At 36.1% G+C, this 16888-nt stretch overlaps 1 protein-coding gene and 1 long non-coding RNA gene across 4 annotated transcripts in view; both read right to left on the minus strand.

Moving 5' to 3' along the window:
* fmnl2a (formin-like 2a) overlaps positions 1-16888 on the minus strand; it is a 68847-nt gene that overhangs the window by 19115 nt on the left and 32844 nt on the right. For all 3 annotated transcript variants that reach the window (XM_044132680.1, XM_044132681.1, XM_044132682.1), the window contains exons 6-8: positions 15731-15886; positions 12010-12118; positions 11744-11820 (exon numbers count right to left, since the gene is read on the minus strand). In XM_044132680.1, the coding sequence (XP_043988615.1) occupies positions 11744-11820; positions 12010-12118; positions 15731-15886 (342 nt within the window). The remainder of the gene's footprint in view (positions 1-11743; positions 11821-12009; positions 12119-15730; positions 15887-16888) is intronic.
* Positions 821-5355, minus strand: LOC122840358. The gene is made up of 5 exons (XR_006372216.1): positions 5294-5355; positions 4735-4897; positions 3902-3973; positions 1174-1245; positions 821-860 (listed from the first exon to the last, which is right to left on the minus strand). It is a non-coding gene; the product is annotated as an uncharacterized LOC122840358 (long non-coding RNA).

Consider the following 16888-nt stretch of genomic DNA (forward strand, 5'->3'; position numbering starts at 1 on the left):
ACAGGTTAACACTTGGTATGGTTGCTTGGTATGTATGATTAATTATTTGAGGGAATTCTAGAAAAAAAAATTTTTTTTTCATAATTTAAAATTGCATTTGTTTGACAAACAGGCCTCAGCAGCTGGTGAAGAACCATCCAAAGCCAAAAGACTTGTTCCTCCTTCTAATGCTGGTGCCTAGTCTTTTTTCCAGTGAAGGAGATCCCCTCTGAACCATCTCACTGACTCCACCAAAATACAGGTTCTGTACAGGTGCAGCATCAGCAAAGGGCCATTTATTGAGATCTCTGGTTTCCTAAAACCAGAGATTAATCAAATTAAGATGTTAAATTTGGTTAATATCTTAAAATTAACCAAATTTAAAGATATACTCTGATTACTTTGCTTATTAGTTTTGTGGTGCTTTGATATTTTGAAAAAAATATAAATATGTGAATGTATTTCAGATTAAGATTGGGATAGAGAAAGTAGTATAAACAGTCCCATTACTGATCACCAAATTAGATTTTCTAGCATCTGAACATTGGCTGTGTGAAAGTTTATCATTTTAATACAAGGCACAGTTAAATGGTATGTGTGTGGTAATTTAAGCCAGATGACATATTGGATAATGTCTGCTCAAAATATCATGCATAAAGAAGAACATGGTCACCCTATTGCCTTTCAGTGGTGTAGATCATTACTTTTGACCATGCTTCAGTTGTGCTTTTGAGCTTAACTAGCTTGGTGTTTCAAGACTTGTGTAGGTGTGGTGATTTACCAGAATTTTTATTTGTGTTCCTTTTTCTGCGGGGCTCTATGTCCTTCTGTTTTAGTTTTCTGTTGAGCTCTTTCCCCTTACCATCTGTGTTTACTTTGTGCTGAAAAGAACATATAAAAAATATGGGGTTAATCAACTGAAAAGTAAAGAACACTCGCTTAAGGTGAGTCTCTTCCCAATGTAGAAAACAGTTCTCCATATTCCTGCACATTACATGTTGAATATTACACAAGACCTGTGTGTCTGTGCACTTCTACATGTAACTTTCATTTTGTAACTTCAAAACTCAGTCCTCTATATACCTGCATCTTACATGATGAATATTACACAAGACCTGTTTGTTTGAACAGTAGTTAATACCATTTTAATGACTTCATTTAGAAAATAAGTTGGTCTTTGGAGACCAATAGTACCTCAGGAGGGTTGGTTAAAAAGGATCCCCATGCATCCACGTCACCAGCCTGATACGGTTCCTTTTTGGAAATCTGAAATGTAAAGAACACTCATTGAATGCGAGTTTGTTCCCAATGTAGAAAACAGTCCTCCTTATTCAGGGACCTTACATTTTGAGTATTACACAGGACCTGCGTGTATAGGCGTTTCTACATGTCACTTTCATTCTTTCAAAACTATGTCCTCCTTATTCTGGCACCTTACATGATGAGTATTACACAGGACCTTTGTGTATGGGCGTTTTTACATGTAACTTTCATTCTTTTGTACTTGTAATTTCAAACCTCTGTCCTCCCTTTTAATGCAGCTTTACATATCAAGTTCTAGACAATACCTGTGTGTTTGAACAGTACTTAATAACATTTCAATGACTTAGTTTTAGAAAATATGTTGGTTGTTGGACACCAAAATTACCTCTGGAGGGTTGGTTGAACAGGATCTGCATGTTTCCACATCACCAGCCTGACACAATTCATCTTTGGAAATCTGAAATGTAAAGAACACTCATTGAATGCGAGTTTGTTCCCAATGTAGAAAACAGTCCTCCTTATTCAGGGACCTTACATTTTGAGTATTACACAGGACCTGCGTGTATAGGCATTTCTACATGTCACTTTCATTCTTTCAAAACTATGTCCTCCTTATTCTGGCACCTTACATGATGAGTAATACACAGGACCTCTGTGTATGGCGTTTTCTACATGTAACTTTCATTCTTTTGTACTTGTAATTTCAAACCTCTGTCCTCCCTTTTAATGCAGCTTTACATATCAAGTTCTAGACAATACCTGTGTGTTTGAACAGTACTTAATAACATTTCAATGACTTAGTTTTAGAAAATATGTTGGTTGTTGGACACCAAAATTACCTCTGGAGGGTTGGTTGAGCAGGATCCGCATGTTTCCACATCACCAGCCTGACACAATTTCTCTTTGGAAATCTGAAATGTAAAGAACACTCATTGAATCCAAGTTTGTTCCCAATGTAGAAAACAGTCCTCCTTATTCAGGGACCTTACATTTTGAGTATAAACAGGACCTCGTGTATTGGCGTTTCTACATGTCCACTTTCATTCTTTCAAAACTATGTCCTCCTTATTCTGGCACCTTACATGATGAGTATTACACAGGACCTTTGTGTATGGGCGTTTTTACATGTAACTTTCATTCTTTTGTACTTGTAATTTCAAACCTCTGTCCTCCCTTTTAATGCAGCTTTACATATCAAGTTCTAGACAATACCTGTGTGTTTGAACAGTACTTAATAACATTTCAATGACTTAGTTTTAGAAAATATGTTGGTTGTTGGACACCAAAATTACCTCTGGAGGGTTGGTTGAACAGGATCTGCATGTTTCCACATCACCAGCCTGACACAATTCATCTTTGGAAATCTGAAATGTAAAGAACACTCATTGAATGAGTTTGTTCCCAATGTAGAAAACAGTCCTCCTTATTCAGGGACCTTACATTTTGAGTATTACACAGGACCTGCGTGTATTGGCGTTTCTACATGTCACTTTCATTCTTTCAAAACTATGTCCTCCTTATTCTGGCACCTTACATGATGAGTATTACACAGGACCTTTGTGTATGGGCGTTTTACATGTAACTTTCATTCTTTTGTACTTGTAATTTCAAACCTCTGTCCTCCCTTTTAATGCAGCTTTACATATCAAGTTCTAGACAATACCTGTGTGTTTGAACAGTACTTAATAACATTTCAATGACTTAGTTTTAGAAAATATGTTGGTTGTTGGACACCAAAATTACCTCTGGAGGGTTGGTTGAACAGGATCCGCATGTTTCCACATCACCAGCCTGACACAATTCATCTTTGGAAATCTGAAATGTAAAGAACACTCATTGAATGTGAGTTTGTTCCCAATGTAGAAAACAGTCCTCCTTATTCAGGGACCTTACATTTTAGTACTACACAGGACCTTTGTGTATGGGCGTTTCTACATGTCACTTTCATTCGTCTGTATTTGTAATTTTAAAGCTATGTCCTCCTTATTCTGGCACCTTACATGATGAGTATTACACAGGACCTTTGTGTATGGGCGTTTTTACATGTAACTTTCATTCTTTTGTACTTGTAATTTCAAACCTCTGTCCTCCCTTTTAATGCAGCTTTACATATCAAGTTCTAGACAATACCTGTGTGTTTGAACAGTACTTAATAACATTTCAATGACTTAGTTTTAGAAAATATGTTGGTCGTTGGACACCAAAATTACCTCTGGAGGGTTGGTTGAACAGGATCTGCATGTTTCCACATCACCAGCCTGACACAATTCATCTTTGGAAATCTGAAATGTAAAGAACACTCATGCGAGTTTGTTCCCAATGTAGAAAACAGTCCTCCTTATTCAGGGACCTTACATTTTGAGTATTACACAGGACCTGCGTGTATAGGCATTTCTACATGTCACTTTCATTCTTTCAAAACTATGTCCTCCTTATTCTGGCAACTTACATGATGAGTATTACACAGGACCTCTGTGTATGGGCGTTTCTACATGTAACTTTCATTCTTTTGTACTTGTAATTTCAAACCTCTGTCCTCACTTTTAATGCAGCTTTACATATCAAGTACTAGACAATACCTGTGTGTTTGAACAGTACTTAATATCATTTCAATGACTTAGTTTTAGATAATATGTTGGTTGTTGGACACCAAAATTACCTCTGGAGGGTTGGTTGAACAGGATCCGCATGTTTCCACATCACCAGCCTGACACAATTCATCTTTGGAAATCTGAAATGAAGAGATGTATACTGAATGAGTCCATAGAAAAATAAAATCCACCTATTTAATGAACCTGTCCAGCTGATTGTTAAACAGACATTTTATGTATTGACACTGCAAAATATGTCTCCTGCTATAAAATGTTCATTAATATAAGGTCAAAATATATTAATTTACATATGACAGTTTCTAGCATTTTGGATAGCACTGAAAAAGTTGAAATAGTGGTCTGGTTAAGTCTTTCTCCAAAATCTGGTTTTTAGGCACTCTGCTAATCACTTCTTGTTTTCAACTATAATGAAACTCTGTACTACAACTTGACATTTCCTTCAAAAATATTTTCAATGCTAGTAGAATGACTTGTGATAGTATTTTCACACTTACTAGTACCCTTCTTCTCCATAGCCAGTCAGAATCACTACAATTATAAGTCATTTCTTCCCCTGGACCAATATCTTTGAGTGCAAACAAACAGAGATGACGTCTTCCATCCACCCTTGTAACTTTCATTTTGTTGTTTGTGTTCATCTCTTCATCATTTACCAGCCTCCCCAATGATCCATGTTCTCTGGCAGCATCAACACTAAAATATTAAGTATGCTATAAGAATAATTATACCATGCAAGGGAAATGATTTTGCATATTTGGTGTTTGCATGTCAGAAGAATATTCCTCCTCCAACTAAAACTACTTTTACTGATGAAGCTGAAAATGTTTACATCACTTTGATTAAATATAAAATAAAAAACAACATTAAAACAGTCACATACCAAAGCTGTTGTCCATTGAACTTGAAATCAAACATAAAAGCCTGGAGTGCATCATGGTAAATTTTCAATCGGTTTTCTTGTTCCTTCCTACTTATGACTTCCCCTCTGCACTCAATAAGGAAATCTCCTTTTTGAAAGCACTGGCAGCTGAACACACCCCGACCTGCAGGTAAACATAATGAGTAAGGTTGAATAAACTTTAAACAATGCATATCTTTCAAATAGTAGCAAATGAGATTATTAAAAAAATTTCAAAATCAGTTAATTGATCTAATTTGAGGTCTTTCTGTGTTACTTGAACATTTGTTTTTTCAGCTGAGTGGTGCTTCTAAATGTCACTCATTCTTTTATACTTGGAATTTCAAAACACAGTCCTCCTTTATACATACATATACATATATATATATATATATATATATATATATATATATATATATATATGATCTATGCTAATGTGCAGTATAAAAATAGTTTAAAAGTCAAAAAGCAAGACAAAAGTAAACAAAAACAATCCTTTAATAAACTCTGGAATCCTGTACGTAAAAAAGTCACAACTCACCTTTAAATGAATTGATGTATTTTACATCAAATCCCTCTTTATCTTCACCCAAGGAGAATAATAGCTGGCATCATGTTTGGGATTTCTTTTTGCTCTCTGAGACCTTGTTGCTGACATCTCCTGCAAAGATCAGAGTAATTTGTTGTTGAGTAACAACATGATGCTGTACATCAGGAGTGTCAAACTCCAGGCATCGAGGGGCAGTGTACTGCAACTTTTAGATGTTCCTCTGGTCCAAAACACCTTAATTATATGACTGAATTAGCTTCTAAGGGCAGTCAAGTTGATGACCTGCTGATGACCACCTCATTTGATCCAGCCATGTGGCATCACAAACACATCTAAAAGTTATTGTATACAAGCCCTCAAGACCTTGAGTTTGACACCTCTGCTGTACACAATATGATTTGATTTTATTGTATGCGAAAAACCTGTACTGAAGTACACAGCATTACATAATTGACTTTCTATTGACAGGTTCTCAAAACCTTCAAATATTAAAACATTATCTTAATAGTAATGATTATTACAAAGGATAATTTGTGCCTGTGAAAGAATATCACTCACTGATGCACAGAAAATGTCCAAATACAGTTTTGTCTAATTCTGGAGTGAGCCACCTTCCCTTTAAACTCTGGTACACTGACTAAGATGGTTGGTGATAACTAGCTAAACTGAAGCAAATCAGATGCTTTGGTGCATCCAAACATCAAGTAACCTACAACATTCTTCAGAATTACAAATCAATATGTACTTAAATGTCTTAAGAGATTCTGTATGAGTCTTACCTCTTCTTCCACGCAAAAGAAGTTCAATTAATACTAATGGCTTGCACCTGGCCTTGATGGACTGTACCATGTTGATAGAATAGGAGGGTACAACAAAGGAGAAATCCATTTTGTTTCTGAAGCACACAAGGTCAGATTATTTCAGAAACAAGAAAACAAATTTATTTGAGTTATATTTTGTAACTTTCATTCAATATTTCAAAGTTAAATAGTTTATCATACATCTTTCTTTAATTAGGAAACAACAGTAAGATGGTATCTCTCACCAGCAATGTTTAATCTTTTATCAGGAAGGTCACTTCTTTTAATCATTCCTGTTCAATCAATTATTTAAGTTTACTTCTATAGCACATTTCAACACATATATATATAGATATATATATATATATATATATATATATATATATATATATATATATATATATATATATATATATATATATATATACACTAGATCACTTTATGATATAAAGTGTTCAAAACACTTTAAATCATAAAACAAAACTGTTGTCTAATGGCAGACAACACCAGCAGAAAAAAGGTTGTCTTATGTACCTGCCTACAGACAAATTAGACTACCTAGACAATCTGCATGTATGCAGAGTAGTGACATTGAGATAATGACAAAATATCAATCTAAAGTTTTGTGCTAACAGTAACATAAGTAATCATAATATTTTTGGCACTTTAAATATTTTTAAATAAATGCTTTTATATTTATATTTGTAATTCTGTATTACTCCATGAGTGGTTATCCCTTCTTTCAAATTCAAAATTACTTTATTGATCCTAATAAGGAAATTAAATTTAAAAATAGCTTGGGTCCTCTACCACAGGCCTTGGAGTGTGAGTGGTCTTCACAGTATATTAACAGTTCCCAAAGGTGTGCTTCTCTGTATCAAGAGGTCTGATGATGTATTGTTTGAGCCACTCTTCCAGTTTAGGGGTCATTACCCCAAGGGTTTCAGTGACCACAGGCACTACTGTTGCCCACACCTTCCACACTCTTTTTAACCTTTTGCATGGCATGCATTATTAATTCATCTTTAATATTGGGGCTGATTGGGCCCTAATGATTCCAAAAACAAAGAGTTATCTTTTTACATGATATGTGGACATAATTCTTCTCAGAAAAATATTTATTCCTTTTAAATCACCATGTTTAGCACCATGGTAAATCTCTACAGTTGCCAACTTTTGTAAACTTACACCACAACAATAAACACTGAACATCTTGGGTCTAGCCTGTAATATGTAATAATCTTCCACCACCACTAAGTCATAAAATAATGACCTAACATATGGACACCCAATCCCATGTAGAGCTAAATTTATTATTGTGGGCTAGACAGCCCAAAATAAGTCATCCACTTATGTGGATTGGCCTCTATTGCTACGGTACTAGGCACCTGCTTGTGTGCCACCATAAATACCACCTCTGTGCTGTGTTTCAGTCTAAGCCTTTTTGTCCATTGGTAGTATTGTTTGCTCGCTATTGTAAAAACACCCTGTTGTTATGATTATGCATCATAACAAAATAGCAAAGTATAAAAAATATTTACAAAAATCAGTCCAAATACACAGTATCCAAAACAAGAAGGAACTTTTGTCCAAACAAAAGCTATATTTCCCCCAGAAAGGCAGGAATGAAAGTTTAAAAAGTTAAATTCTCAATGAAAGAACAGGGCTACTCCAATGTGCTACAACCTTGAGAGGCACAATTTTCCATTCATCATCAGCAGCATTTAAATTCTTATATCAGTGGACTGAGTTTCCTCCCTTTTCCATCTTATCATCCCAGCACGGTATTTGATAACTGTCAATGCATAGCTGTTGATTGCTGGACCTTGTTTCTCTCATTGGACTTGCCTTACTTATTGTAGGTACAGTGGTTTGCAAAAGTATCCATAGCCCTTGAACTTTTCCATATTTTGTGACATTACAACCGCAAACATATTTTTGCAGAATTTTATGGGAAAGACAAACACAAAGTGGCATATAGTTATGGAGTAGAAACAAAACTATACATGATTCAAAACATTTTCTGCAAATAAAAGCTGAAAAGTGCAGTGTACAAAATCTTCAGCCCCCTTTCCCTCAGTGCAACCAATTGCCTTCAGAAGTTGCCTTGATTTAATGACTAAATAGTCCACCTGTGTGTAATCTAATCTCAGTAAAAGTTCAACTCCTCTAAGACTGCCTCAAAGGTTAGTTAAGAGAATATTGGGAAGCAAACAGCATCACAAAGTCCAAGGGACACACCAGACAACTCAGGGACAAAGTTGTGGAGAAGCTTAAAGCAGGCTTAGGTTATAAACAGGTTCCACGAATCATCTGGAAATGGAAAGAGAATGGCACAGCTGTGAACCTACCAAGATAAGGCCATCCACCTAAACATAAAAAAGTCCCATTTGCAATTTGCCAGAAGCCATGTTGGGATACAGCAAAAACAATAAGACAAAACCAAAATTGAACCTTTTGGCAAAAATGCAAAGCATTACTTATGGTGGAGAATGGACACTGCACATCACTCTGAACACACCTTCCCCACTGACAAACATTTATTTTCTTCAAGGACAGGGAATATTCTTAGAGTTGATTGTAAGATGGATTGAGCCAAATACAGGTCAATCTTGGAAGAAAACCTGCCGGAGTCTGCAAACGACTTGAGGCTGGGGCGGAGGTTCACTTTCCAGCAAGACAATGACCCTAAACATTAAGCCAGATCTACAATGGAATGGTTTAAAAAACATTCATGTTAGAGTGGCAAGGTCAAAGTCTAGACATAAATTCAACAGAGAATCTTTGGCAAGATCTGAAAACTGCTGTCAAGTCAAGTTTATTTGTATAGCACATTTCAGCTGGAAGGCAGTTGAAAGTGCTTTACATCAAAAACACAGAACTAAGAAGTCATACAAGTAACATACACTGTGTTCCAAATTATTATGTAACTGATATCTTCTCAGATTGTATTAAATGGTCAATGGAAATGATGGTCAGTATGATTGTCAAGTCAAGAACTACTACAGTATAAATAAAATTTTACTGAACAAAGCTCCCAAGGAGAACAGTATTTTTTCAAAAAGAAACTCAAAATGCACTGTTCCAAATTAATATGCACAGCAGATTTTCTAAACATTTTATGGATTATAAAGAACTGCAAACAGTTCTCTGAACTAATCAATATTTGAATGTGCAGCATCACAAGTACTAAAATCAAAACCTAATTCAATCAAAAACCTCTTAATAGACTGAGTTACGTGTTCACATAGGACCCCTTCTTTGATATCACCATCACAATTCTTGCATTCATTGAACTTGTGAGCTTGTGGATAGTTTCTGCTTGAATTTCATTGCAGGATGTCAGAATACCTTCCCAGAGTTGCTGTTTTGATATCAACTGCATCCCACCCTTAGATCTTCTGTTTGAGGAAACTCCAAAGGTTCTCAGTAGGGTTGAGGTCAGAGATCAGAGGAGGATGGTGACCTCACCATGAGTTTTTCCCCTTTCATGCCTATACACAGTGGCCTTGCAGCATAAGATGATGCATTGTCATGCATGGAGATGATTTTGGTATGGAAGGTATGGCTCTTCTTTCTGAACCATGAAAGAAAGTGATCAGTCAGAAAGTCCATATACTTTGCTGAGGTCATTTTCAAGCCTTCAGGGACTCTGAAGGGGCTGACCAGCTCTCTCCACATGATTTCAGCCTCCACTACCTCCTTGTTGATGTCACAGCTGTTTTGGAATTTGGTGGCCATCCATCATCAATCCACTACTGCGAACATCTGGACTATCCAGGGTTGCACATCAGTCATCAGTGAACTAATCTGTTTGAAAATCAATCTTCATGTACAGTTGGGCCCACTGCGACCAGTTCTGCTTGTGAGCTCTGGTTAGGAGCTGCCAAATAGTAGGTTCATGCACTGCAAACCTCTGGAGGACCCTTCACCTTGTGGTTCCAGCTTCAAGTAACTGCTTGCTGCTATGCAAGGGCATTTTAACAGCTGCTCTCTTAATTTGATGAATTTGTCTAATAGAAACCTTCCTCATTCTGCCTTTATCTATACAAACCCATCTTTGTTCTAAATCAGCCACAAATCTCTTCACAGTACAATAATGCTTCAGTTTCAGTTAAAATATTTGATGTTTTCATATCTTGTCATATAGCACTACACTATCTGATGATTTTGGTCAGCAAAGAGATCCTTTCTCTTTCCCATATTGCTTGAAAGCTGTGGCCTGCTTAATAATGTGGAACATCCTTCTTAAGTAGATTTCCTTTAATTAAGCTCACCAGACAAACTAATCCGAAATTAATTATAGTGATTAAAAGAGCCCTGACACACAATACCATCTATAAATTTAATAGCACAACAAAAAATGTAATCTTTATAACAGTTAAATCCAATTTGCATAATAATTTAGAACATGGTGTGCATTCACCTTAAGAAAGAAAAACAAAGAAATTAAATTCAAAGTAAAATCAAAATTAAAATCATATACATCAAATATAATGATACATGTACCTTTGATTAAGATTCAGAAACAATTGTAAATAGTTGTGTTTTTGCCTTGATTTAAAGGAATTCATTGTTTCAGCTGTTTTCAAGCTTTATTCAAGATTTGTGGTGCATTGAAGCTAAATTCTGCTTCAAAATGCTTGGTTCTGGTTCTATGGATGCAGAGCAAGCCAGAATCAACAAAATGTTAGCAGTGGAGTGTATAAATAGTTTGGTGAAAAAATGGCTCTCTTATGGTTTATATTTCTTTTAATCCATGCACTTATGTCACACATTTATTAGTCATAATATTTTAAATAAACAATATTTGACCAAAATATATATTCATTTCTGTATCTTATAGCACAGAGTAATCATATTGCCAACTCATCCCCAGTGTAAATTGCAAGACGTGAATTAGAAGGACACTGTAATAATTAGCAGGACCTTCCGGTAAACAACCAATCAGATTAAGACCTTGTGTGAATATTCATGAGGTCCTGCTATTACACAAACCTGCCATAGGGGGCACTGTGGTGATACACAGATTATACACAAAATCAGGTTTATGTGTATTAAGCGGACATCTCGTTTTTTTTGCATTTTTGGGGTTAATAGACCAATAGAAACCTTTCTACGTTTTTAGATTTTTCTCTGTTTTAGCAGGACACCGCTCCTGTCCTGCTAATTCAAAATGTCCTTCTAGTGTGGTGTGTATTCTGACGAAATGTCCTGCTAAATCACATATACCAACGCACACACACACACACACACACACACACATCCGCTCAGGCATGCACACAGCAGAGGCTTTCCAGCAGTGATCTCTTTATGCATCTGTCTATATAGAGGAGTTTGCAGGTAGAGCTTTTTATCTTCCTCCCTGTGTCTAAGAGCAATGAATGCACTTGTACAAAACGACACAGCTGATACTCTGAAACTATGGTTGTAATTTTACTAAAACGTGAAATTTAAACTGAGAATATTGCAGTAAGAAATTTAACTACTTAAAAATAAACTAGCAGCCACAACAAAAACATTTAGAAGGAAAGAGCTAATTTTATTCACTATGATTTTTAATTATCTGGAAAGTTTTGCCAACTTTCACTTTGATTAATGTCCAACAATTAAATTTTCATGACTTCTTCATTGATCTTACCGTGGATTTTTATTGTTGAGACTTAGTGCAATTTCATTCACAGCATGTGGGTGTGACATGACCATGTTGAAGCCATACTGCAACACAAATATAATGGAGACAAAGACAAATAGCAGATTAAAAACTGGGCAGCCTTTAAATATTATTGTACATGATAAATAAGGTATGGAGGGACAGCAGGGGAGTAAATTGAATTTAGCTTCAAATAGATGGTTGTGCTTCAGCCTGAAAGGTCATGTAGTCCCTGTAGATAAAAGAAAGCTTACCTGATAGTTCATGATGGCACGTAGGCACATGATGCAAACATGGACGTCGTCCTTTTTACAGACAAGCCTGGAGTTTTTCAGTGTTCTCCTGCTCGGCAGTGTGCTGCAGCTATAAAACAAGCAAAAAGAAATGATTGAAGAAAAGTTGATAGAAGGGAAAATAGTGCATGTGTTTCTAAACGGAGTATCAAGTCGGTTTGTGTCTGAACACGTGTGAAAAGCCTGCATAAGCAAGAGAACAGATGCTATTTGTAAATGAGAACAGTAACCCAGTGCCTTGTTCGTACAGAGAGGCTGTTAAAGTGCCAAGCCACTTTACAATGCCACAAATAAAGGCAATATGATCTACTGCCACACACAGGAGCCACAAGATGGCTGCTTTGTTTCAGCTTGATGTCCTTCACTTACATATCAATCACAGCTAACATAATAGCAGCCAGTCATTTGCATGCAGCACGGTGACTGTGCAACTTTACAAAAACAAAAACAAAAGCAAGGCTTCTGCGACAACGTAAGTGCTGATCCAGTTAAAGTAAAATTGTTTATTTGCGAACTTTACAATCACAAGTTTCAATTTCCAAGTCCAAGTTCAGTAGAAAAACATTTCTCCAGGCGACAGTTTGACATGCTGATTCCTGTCAGACTCCCTGCCTGTAGGTGAAACTTATCGGTGAGTCACAGCACAGTTTTTTCTTAAGAAGGAGGCAGCGGATTTCAGAGGAAGATGGTTAATAAGTCATCTTAAAGCCTGCTCTAACACATAGACATTATGTGTCAGAGCAAATTTCTGAACAGATTTATACCTTACAGAGGATAATAAATAAAAAAGGGAATAACTGCACCAAAATAAAAAACTATTCAATTGGCTGTTGTGATTAAAGACTACTGTTCATAATGAAGGCGAAAGCAGAGCACAGTCAAAACATTTGTCATTCATATTCAAGACATTCATAGCCAATCACTAATCTTATAAAGCAGAACATCAACTTTGACAGTTGGTTTTAACTGGAATTGAACTGAAAAACATAAGGAGGAAATTATAAATCATGTCAAAACAAGCGTTAACATAAAAGACGTAACTGCATGTGTCGAATCCAATTGAGCTTTAGAAACAAATGATAAACCTATGTGCACAATATAGGTGACATTGTTGGAACATAACCGCAGCTTCTGTACACCAGTTGACTCTGTGACTCCGTGTTGGAGCAACATAGTAAAGTTGCCCTGCACAATTCTCCAGCTATGATAAAATATACATTGCTGCCAAGAAAATGAGAGAGCTGGATCAGATACACAACTGCTGAGTGATCTAAGTGAAACGTCATCACAAAAATAATGTAGACAATGATATAGAAATGATGTCACTCTATTTTAGACATGACAACACAGTAGCTTTAAACTTCTATGTATTGAACTGAGATTCAATAAAGGTGTATATGTAAATGACTGAGGGACAAAAAATCCTGATTGACATGCAAACCAGACAAATTAATAAACAAGGTTAATGAGTTTGTGAAAAATCTGATTTATGTTCTGGAGAAGGACAAAAAAGTTTGAGCAGATAAGATTTTTAGGCTTATGTGAGAACAAGTCAAAAATATTTGTATTTTCAACAATGCAGACAATATTGAGTAATAACATTTCAATTTGTGCCACATGGAAAAAACAAACTCTAGAACTACACTACAGGCTATAAGATACACGGCTAAGACGTCTACATGTTGCTAGAGATCTCCTAACTCCTCAGACATACCGTCTCATCTGAGAACACTTTGGAAAGTTCAACGAACCCGGCATCCTACAAGAGGCAATTTGAAGAAAGCAAATAAAAATGACTTAGTTTGACTTTAATAAACCAGCTATAGATTATTTTAATACTACCTAAAAAGCAAAAGGTAAGTATATTCTCTCTCTTCACCAAAATACAGAAACATTTCTAGAAGCAATCTATAGTGGCCATTTGAGAATCTAGGCTAAGTTCTGCAGAGGAATGTCATTAAAGGAGTAACACAAGCAGCACACAAACAGAAACAATGAGCGCAGAACAAACCATTTAGTCCAAGAGAAGCAGAGCTCAGTCACACGAGAATGAGGAGGACTAGGAGGAGGGACCAGGTTGGGAGTACAAATAATTCACTTTCCTGACAGAAACAGCAGGACAAATAAACCAGACAGCTCTAACAGGGAGGTAAAAAGTAGAATAAGGAAGGGGTGCTGTGTGTGGGGATGTATATGTGAGAGGCAGTCTGTGGACGCAGCATTTTGTGTGTTTATGTGTGCGTCTCAAGAGGGAACAGGGAAGTGGCGACCTGCCTGCTGTCGAAGAGTGGCGGACAAAAGAGCAGATGACTACTGATGAAGACGGGGACAAAAACAGAAGAGACAGTCAAGACAGCTGAAGACACTGACCATTTTCACATACTGAACATACTCCAGAGCATTGACACAAGAGAACCAGCACCATTTACTTAACTGACTGAAACAAGACAAATAAAGCACCAGAACGAAGTGGTGGAAACCACTTTTGTGTTGAGGTTTTGTAGGTAGCTGACTGAGATTTTAATAATCGATCTTTGAATTATGTTATGTTAAAAAGCTAACTTCACATTATTTCTTGCCGTGTTTTTTGTGACAAACCAACAGAAAGTAGCAACAAGGAAATCATTTGCACTTGTATTCATCCCATTTACCAAAACAAATGTTCAAAAAGTCTGTCTCTGGATGTGCAACTCTAGTAGAAACTGTCACAAAAGCCTACAATGTATTTGCAGCAACAGATAATTTTACAACACATCTACTCATATCTAACATATTTAGGAGATGGACTCCGTACTTCATATTTTTACTTTCTACTCTGTTGGTCTATCACACAAATACCAGTAAAATAGTTTGTTTGTTGGATTAACATAAGAACATTTTAGGAAGTATAAGGTGGAAAAACATCTGCAAGGCAGAAATTAGACTTATTTTTGTCTGACAGTCTTGAATGAATAGTTGCAATAAAGTGTGTAAAATCTGTCTTATTATATATAAATATTACATATGTGTGTGTCAACCTGACACAGAACAATTCACTATGCACTGCCTAAGTATTATTTTTGTGCAAAGGTCTCAAAGGTTTATGTGGCCCTTGACTCAGTAATGCCCTTTGTGTACGAAGTGCTCAGAAAACCTCTTCAAATTAAGGATTAGAGGCCACAGACGTCAATACGACTTCTGTACTGAGAAAATAAAGCCATGACAGCAGGGATTAGAGAAACTATGCATGAACAAGTTGGATTTGTGCTTCAAAGTATATATTAGCCAGGGCATTGTGAATAAACAGCAGTGAAATCCTGTGTACTGAAGATTTGGAGTTAGTTTGGTGTTTATAAATATTGCCCCTGAAAGAAAAATGACCAACAAAAAGATCTAGTGTGTCAGCTGAAATATTGTCAGTCATGTTTCATAATCATGAGTCTAGCCAGCCAAAATCTAAAAACAAAAATCCATACAAAAAGATTTTTTCCCCTTCCATGTGTTTTAAGCCATTTAAAGTCTTAGAGACCCCATGACTACACAAAGAGGGCAGCTGAGGCATCATAAGAAATGTGTGACTTCTCAAAATAATCACGCTGCTAAAGCCAAATGCTGAAAACAGAAAATGGGGAAGGAACACAGTTGCTGGGTAACTTTGTCACCATCAGGTAAATGTAGAAACGCATAGTGATGTTTGTAGTACCGTAACGTGGAGTGCCGCCCGCCCCGAGTGATGCCATTCCCCGTGATGTGGGCTGGCAGGGTACCCCCTCCATGCAGGTCCTCTATAGACCGGCCCCAAGTCTTGGACTTGTCCATCATAACATCTGCATTGTTTTCCAAGCAGTCACCATCATAACTGGAAAATGAGACGAAGATGAGTCAACAAGTTGCGCAAAACCTTTCCAATTGTTAAAAACACTTTATTGTGCAATTATTTAACAGTCGGAGCCACAATTAAGGACCACCCAGAGACTTGCTATACTTTGGCTGAAGCAGCAGATTTATTCCCTAAATGTTACCAGATATAAAAAAAACAGCTTTGTTCAATGTCAGTACTGTTGCTGACTAGTTCAAAAGAAGTAAAAGCTATCAATGGAGCTAGTATTTTCCAGCGAAAAGTTTTACTATGCACATTTTTTGGTTGCCTGTTGTTTTTACAGCTGAATGGTAATCACTCAAGCATAAAATTAGCAGCGTCAGTCTTTTCCGTAGTATGTCTAATTTAATGGCTTTCATTTTATCTTCTTTTACCTTTCACATTTTCCCCTTTGGCATATTTGTTCTTTTTTCCTTTTCTTTTTAGTATCAGATTATTTTGATAGTGTAAAAGCTTGTTGCAAGAACTTTGGAAGGAAAACTTATTCTTACACTTATGATGTCGTTTGTCATCTTCCAATGCCTTTTTGGCCAAAATTGACGTGCAGCAAAAAAAAAAAACCAATAAACATTATTGTACATTGACATTTTTTCAGATTTCTTTTTTTTTGTACTTCAGGTGTGATTAAAACTGCTAAGCAATCAATTACCTTTAGGATTTAAACATTTTCATTGTGAGTTTGTAATTCTTGACAGGATGTTTGAAAGTTCATAATCAACAAAACTGACTTGATTGCATAATGTATTATATACTGCCAAAAAAAATCCTGTTTAAACAACTTTGAGTGCAAAATTCCCCCACTGACAATAAAGATGTTTGACCTTTTAAACTGTATTGACCAGAAATTTGGAATTTAGCATTTTTGCCACTTTTATTAGAGGGTTAATACATCCAAATATAAATGAATGACAACATATAAAATAGTCAAGTTTAAAATGCTAATATATTTTGATGAGGGTAAAGGTTTCTTTTAAGATGTTT

This window comes from Gambusia affinis, linkage group LG11 (assembly GCF_019740435.1).
Source record: "Gambusia affinis linkage group LG11, SWU_Gaff_1.0, whole genome shotgun sequence".
NCBI lineage: Eukaryota > Metazoa > Chordata > Actinopteri > Cyprinodontiformes > Poeciliidae > Gambusia > Gambusia affinis.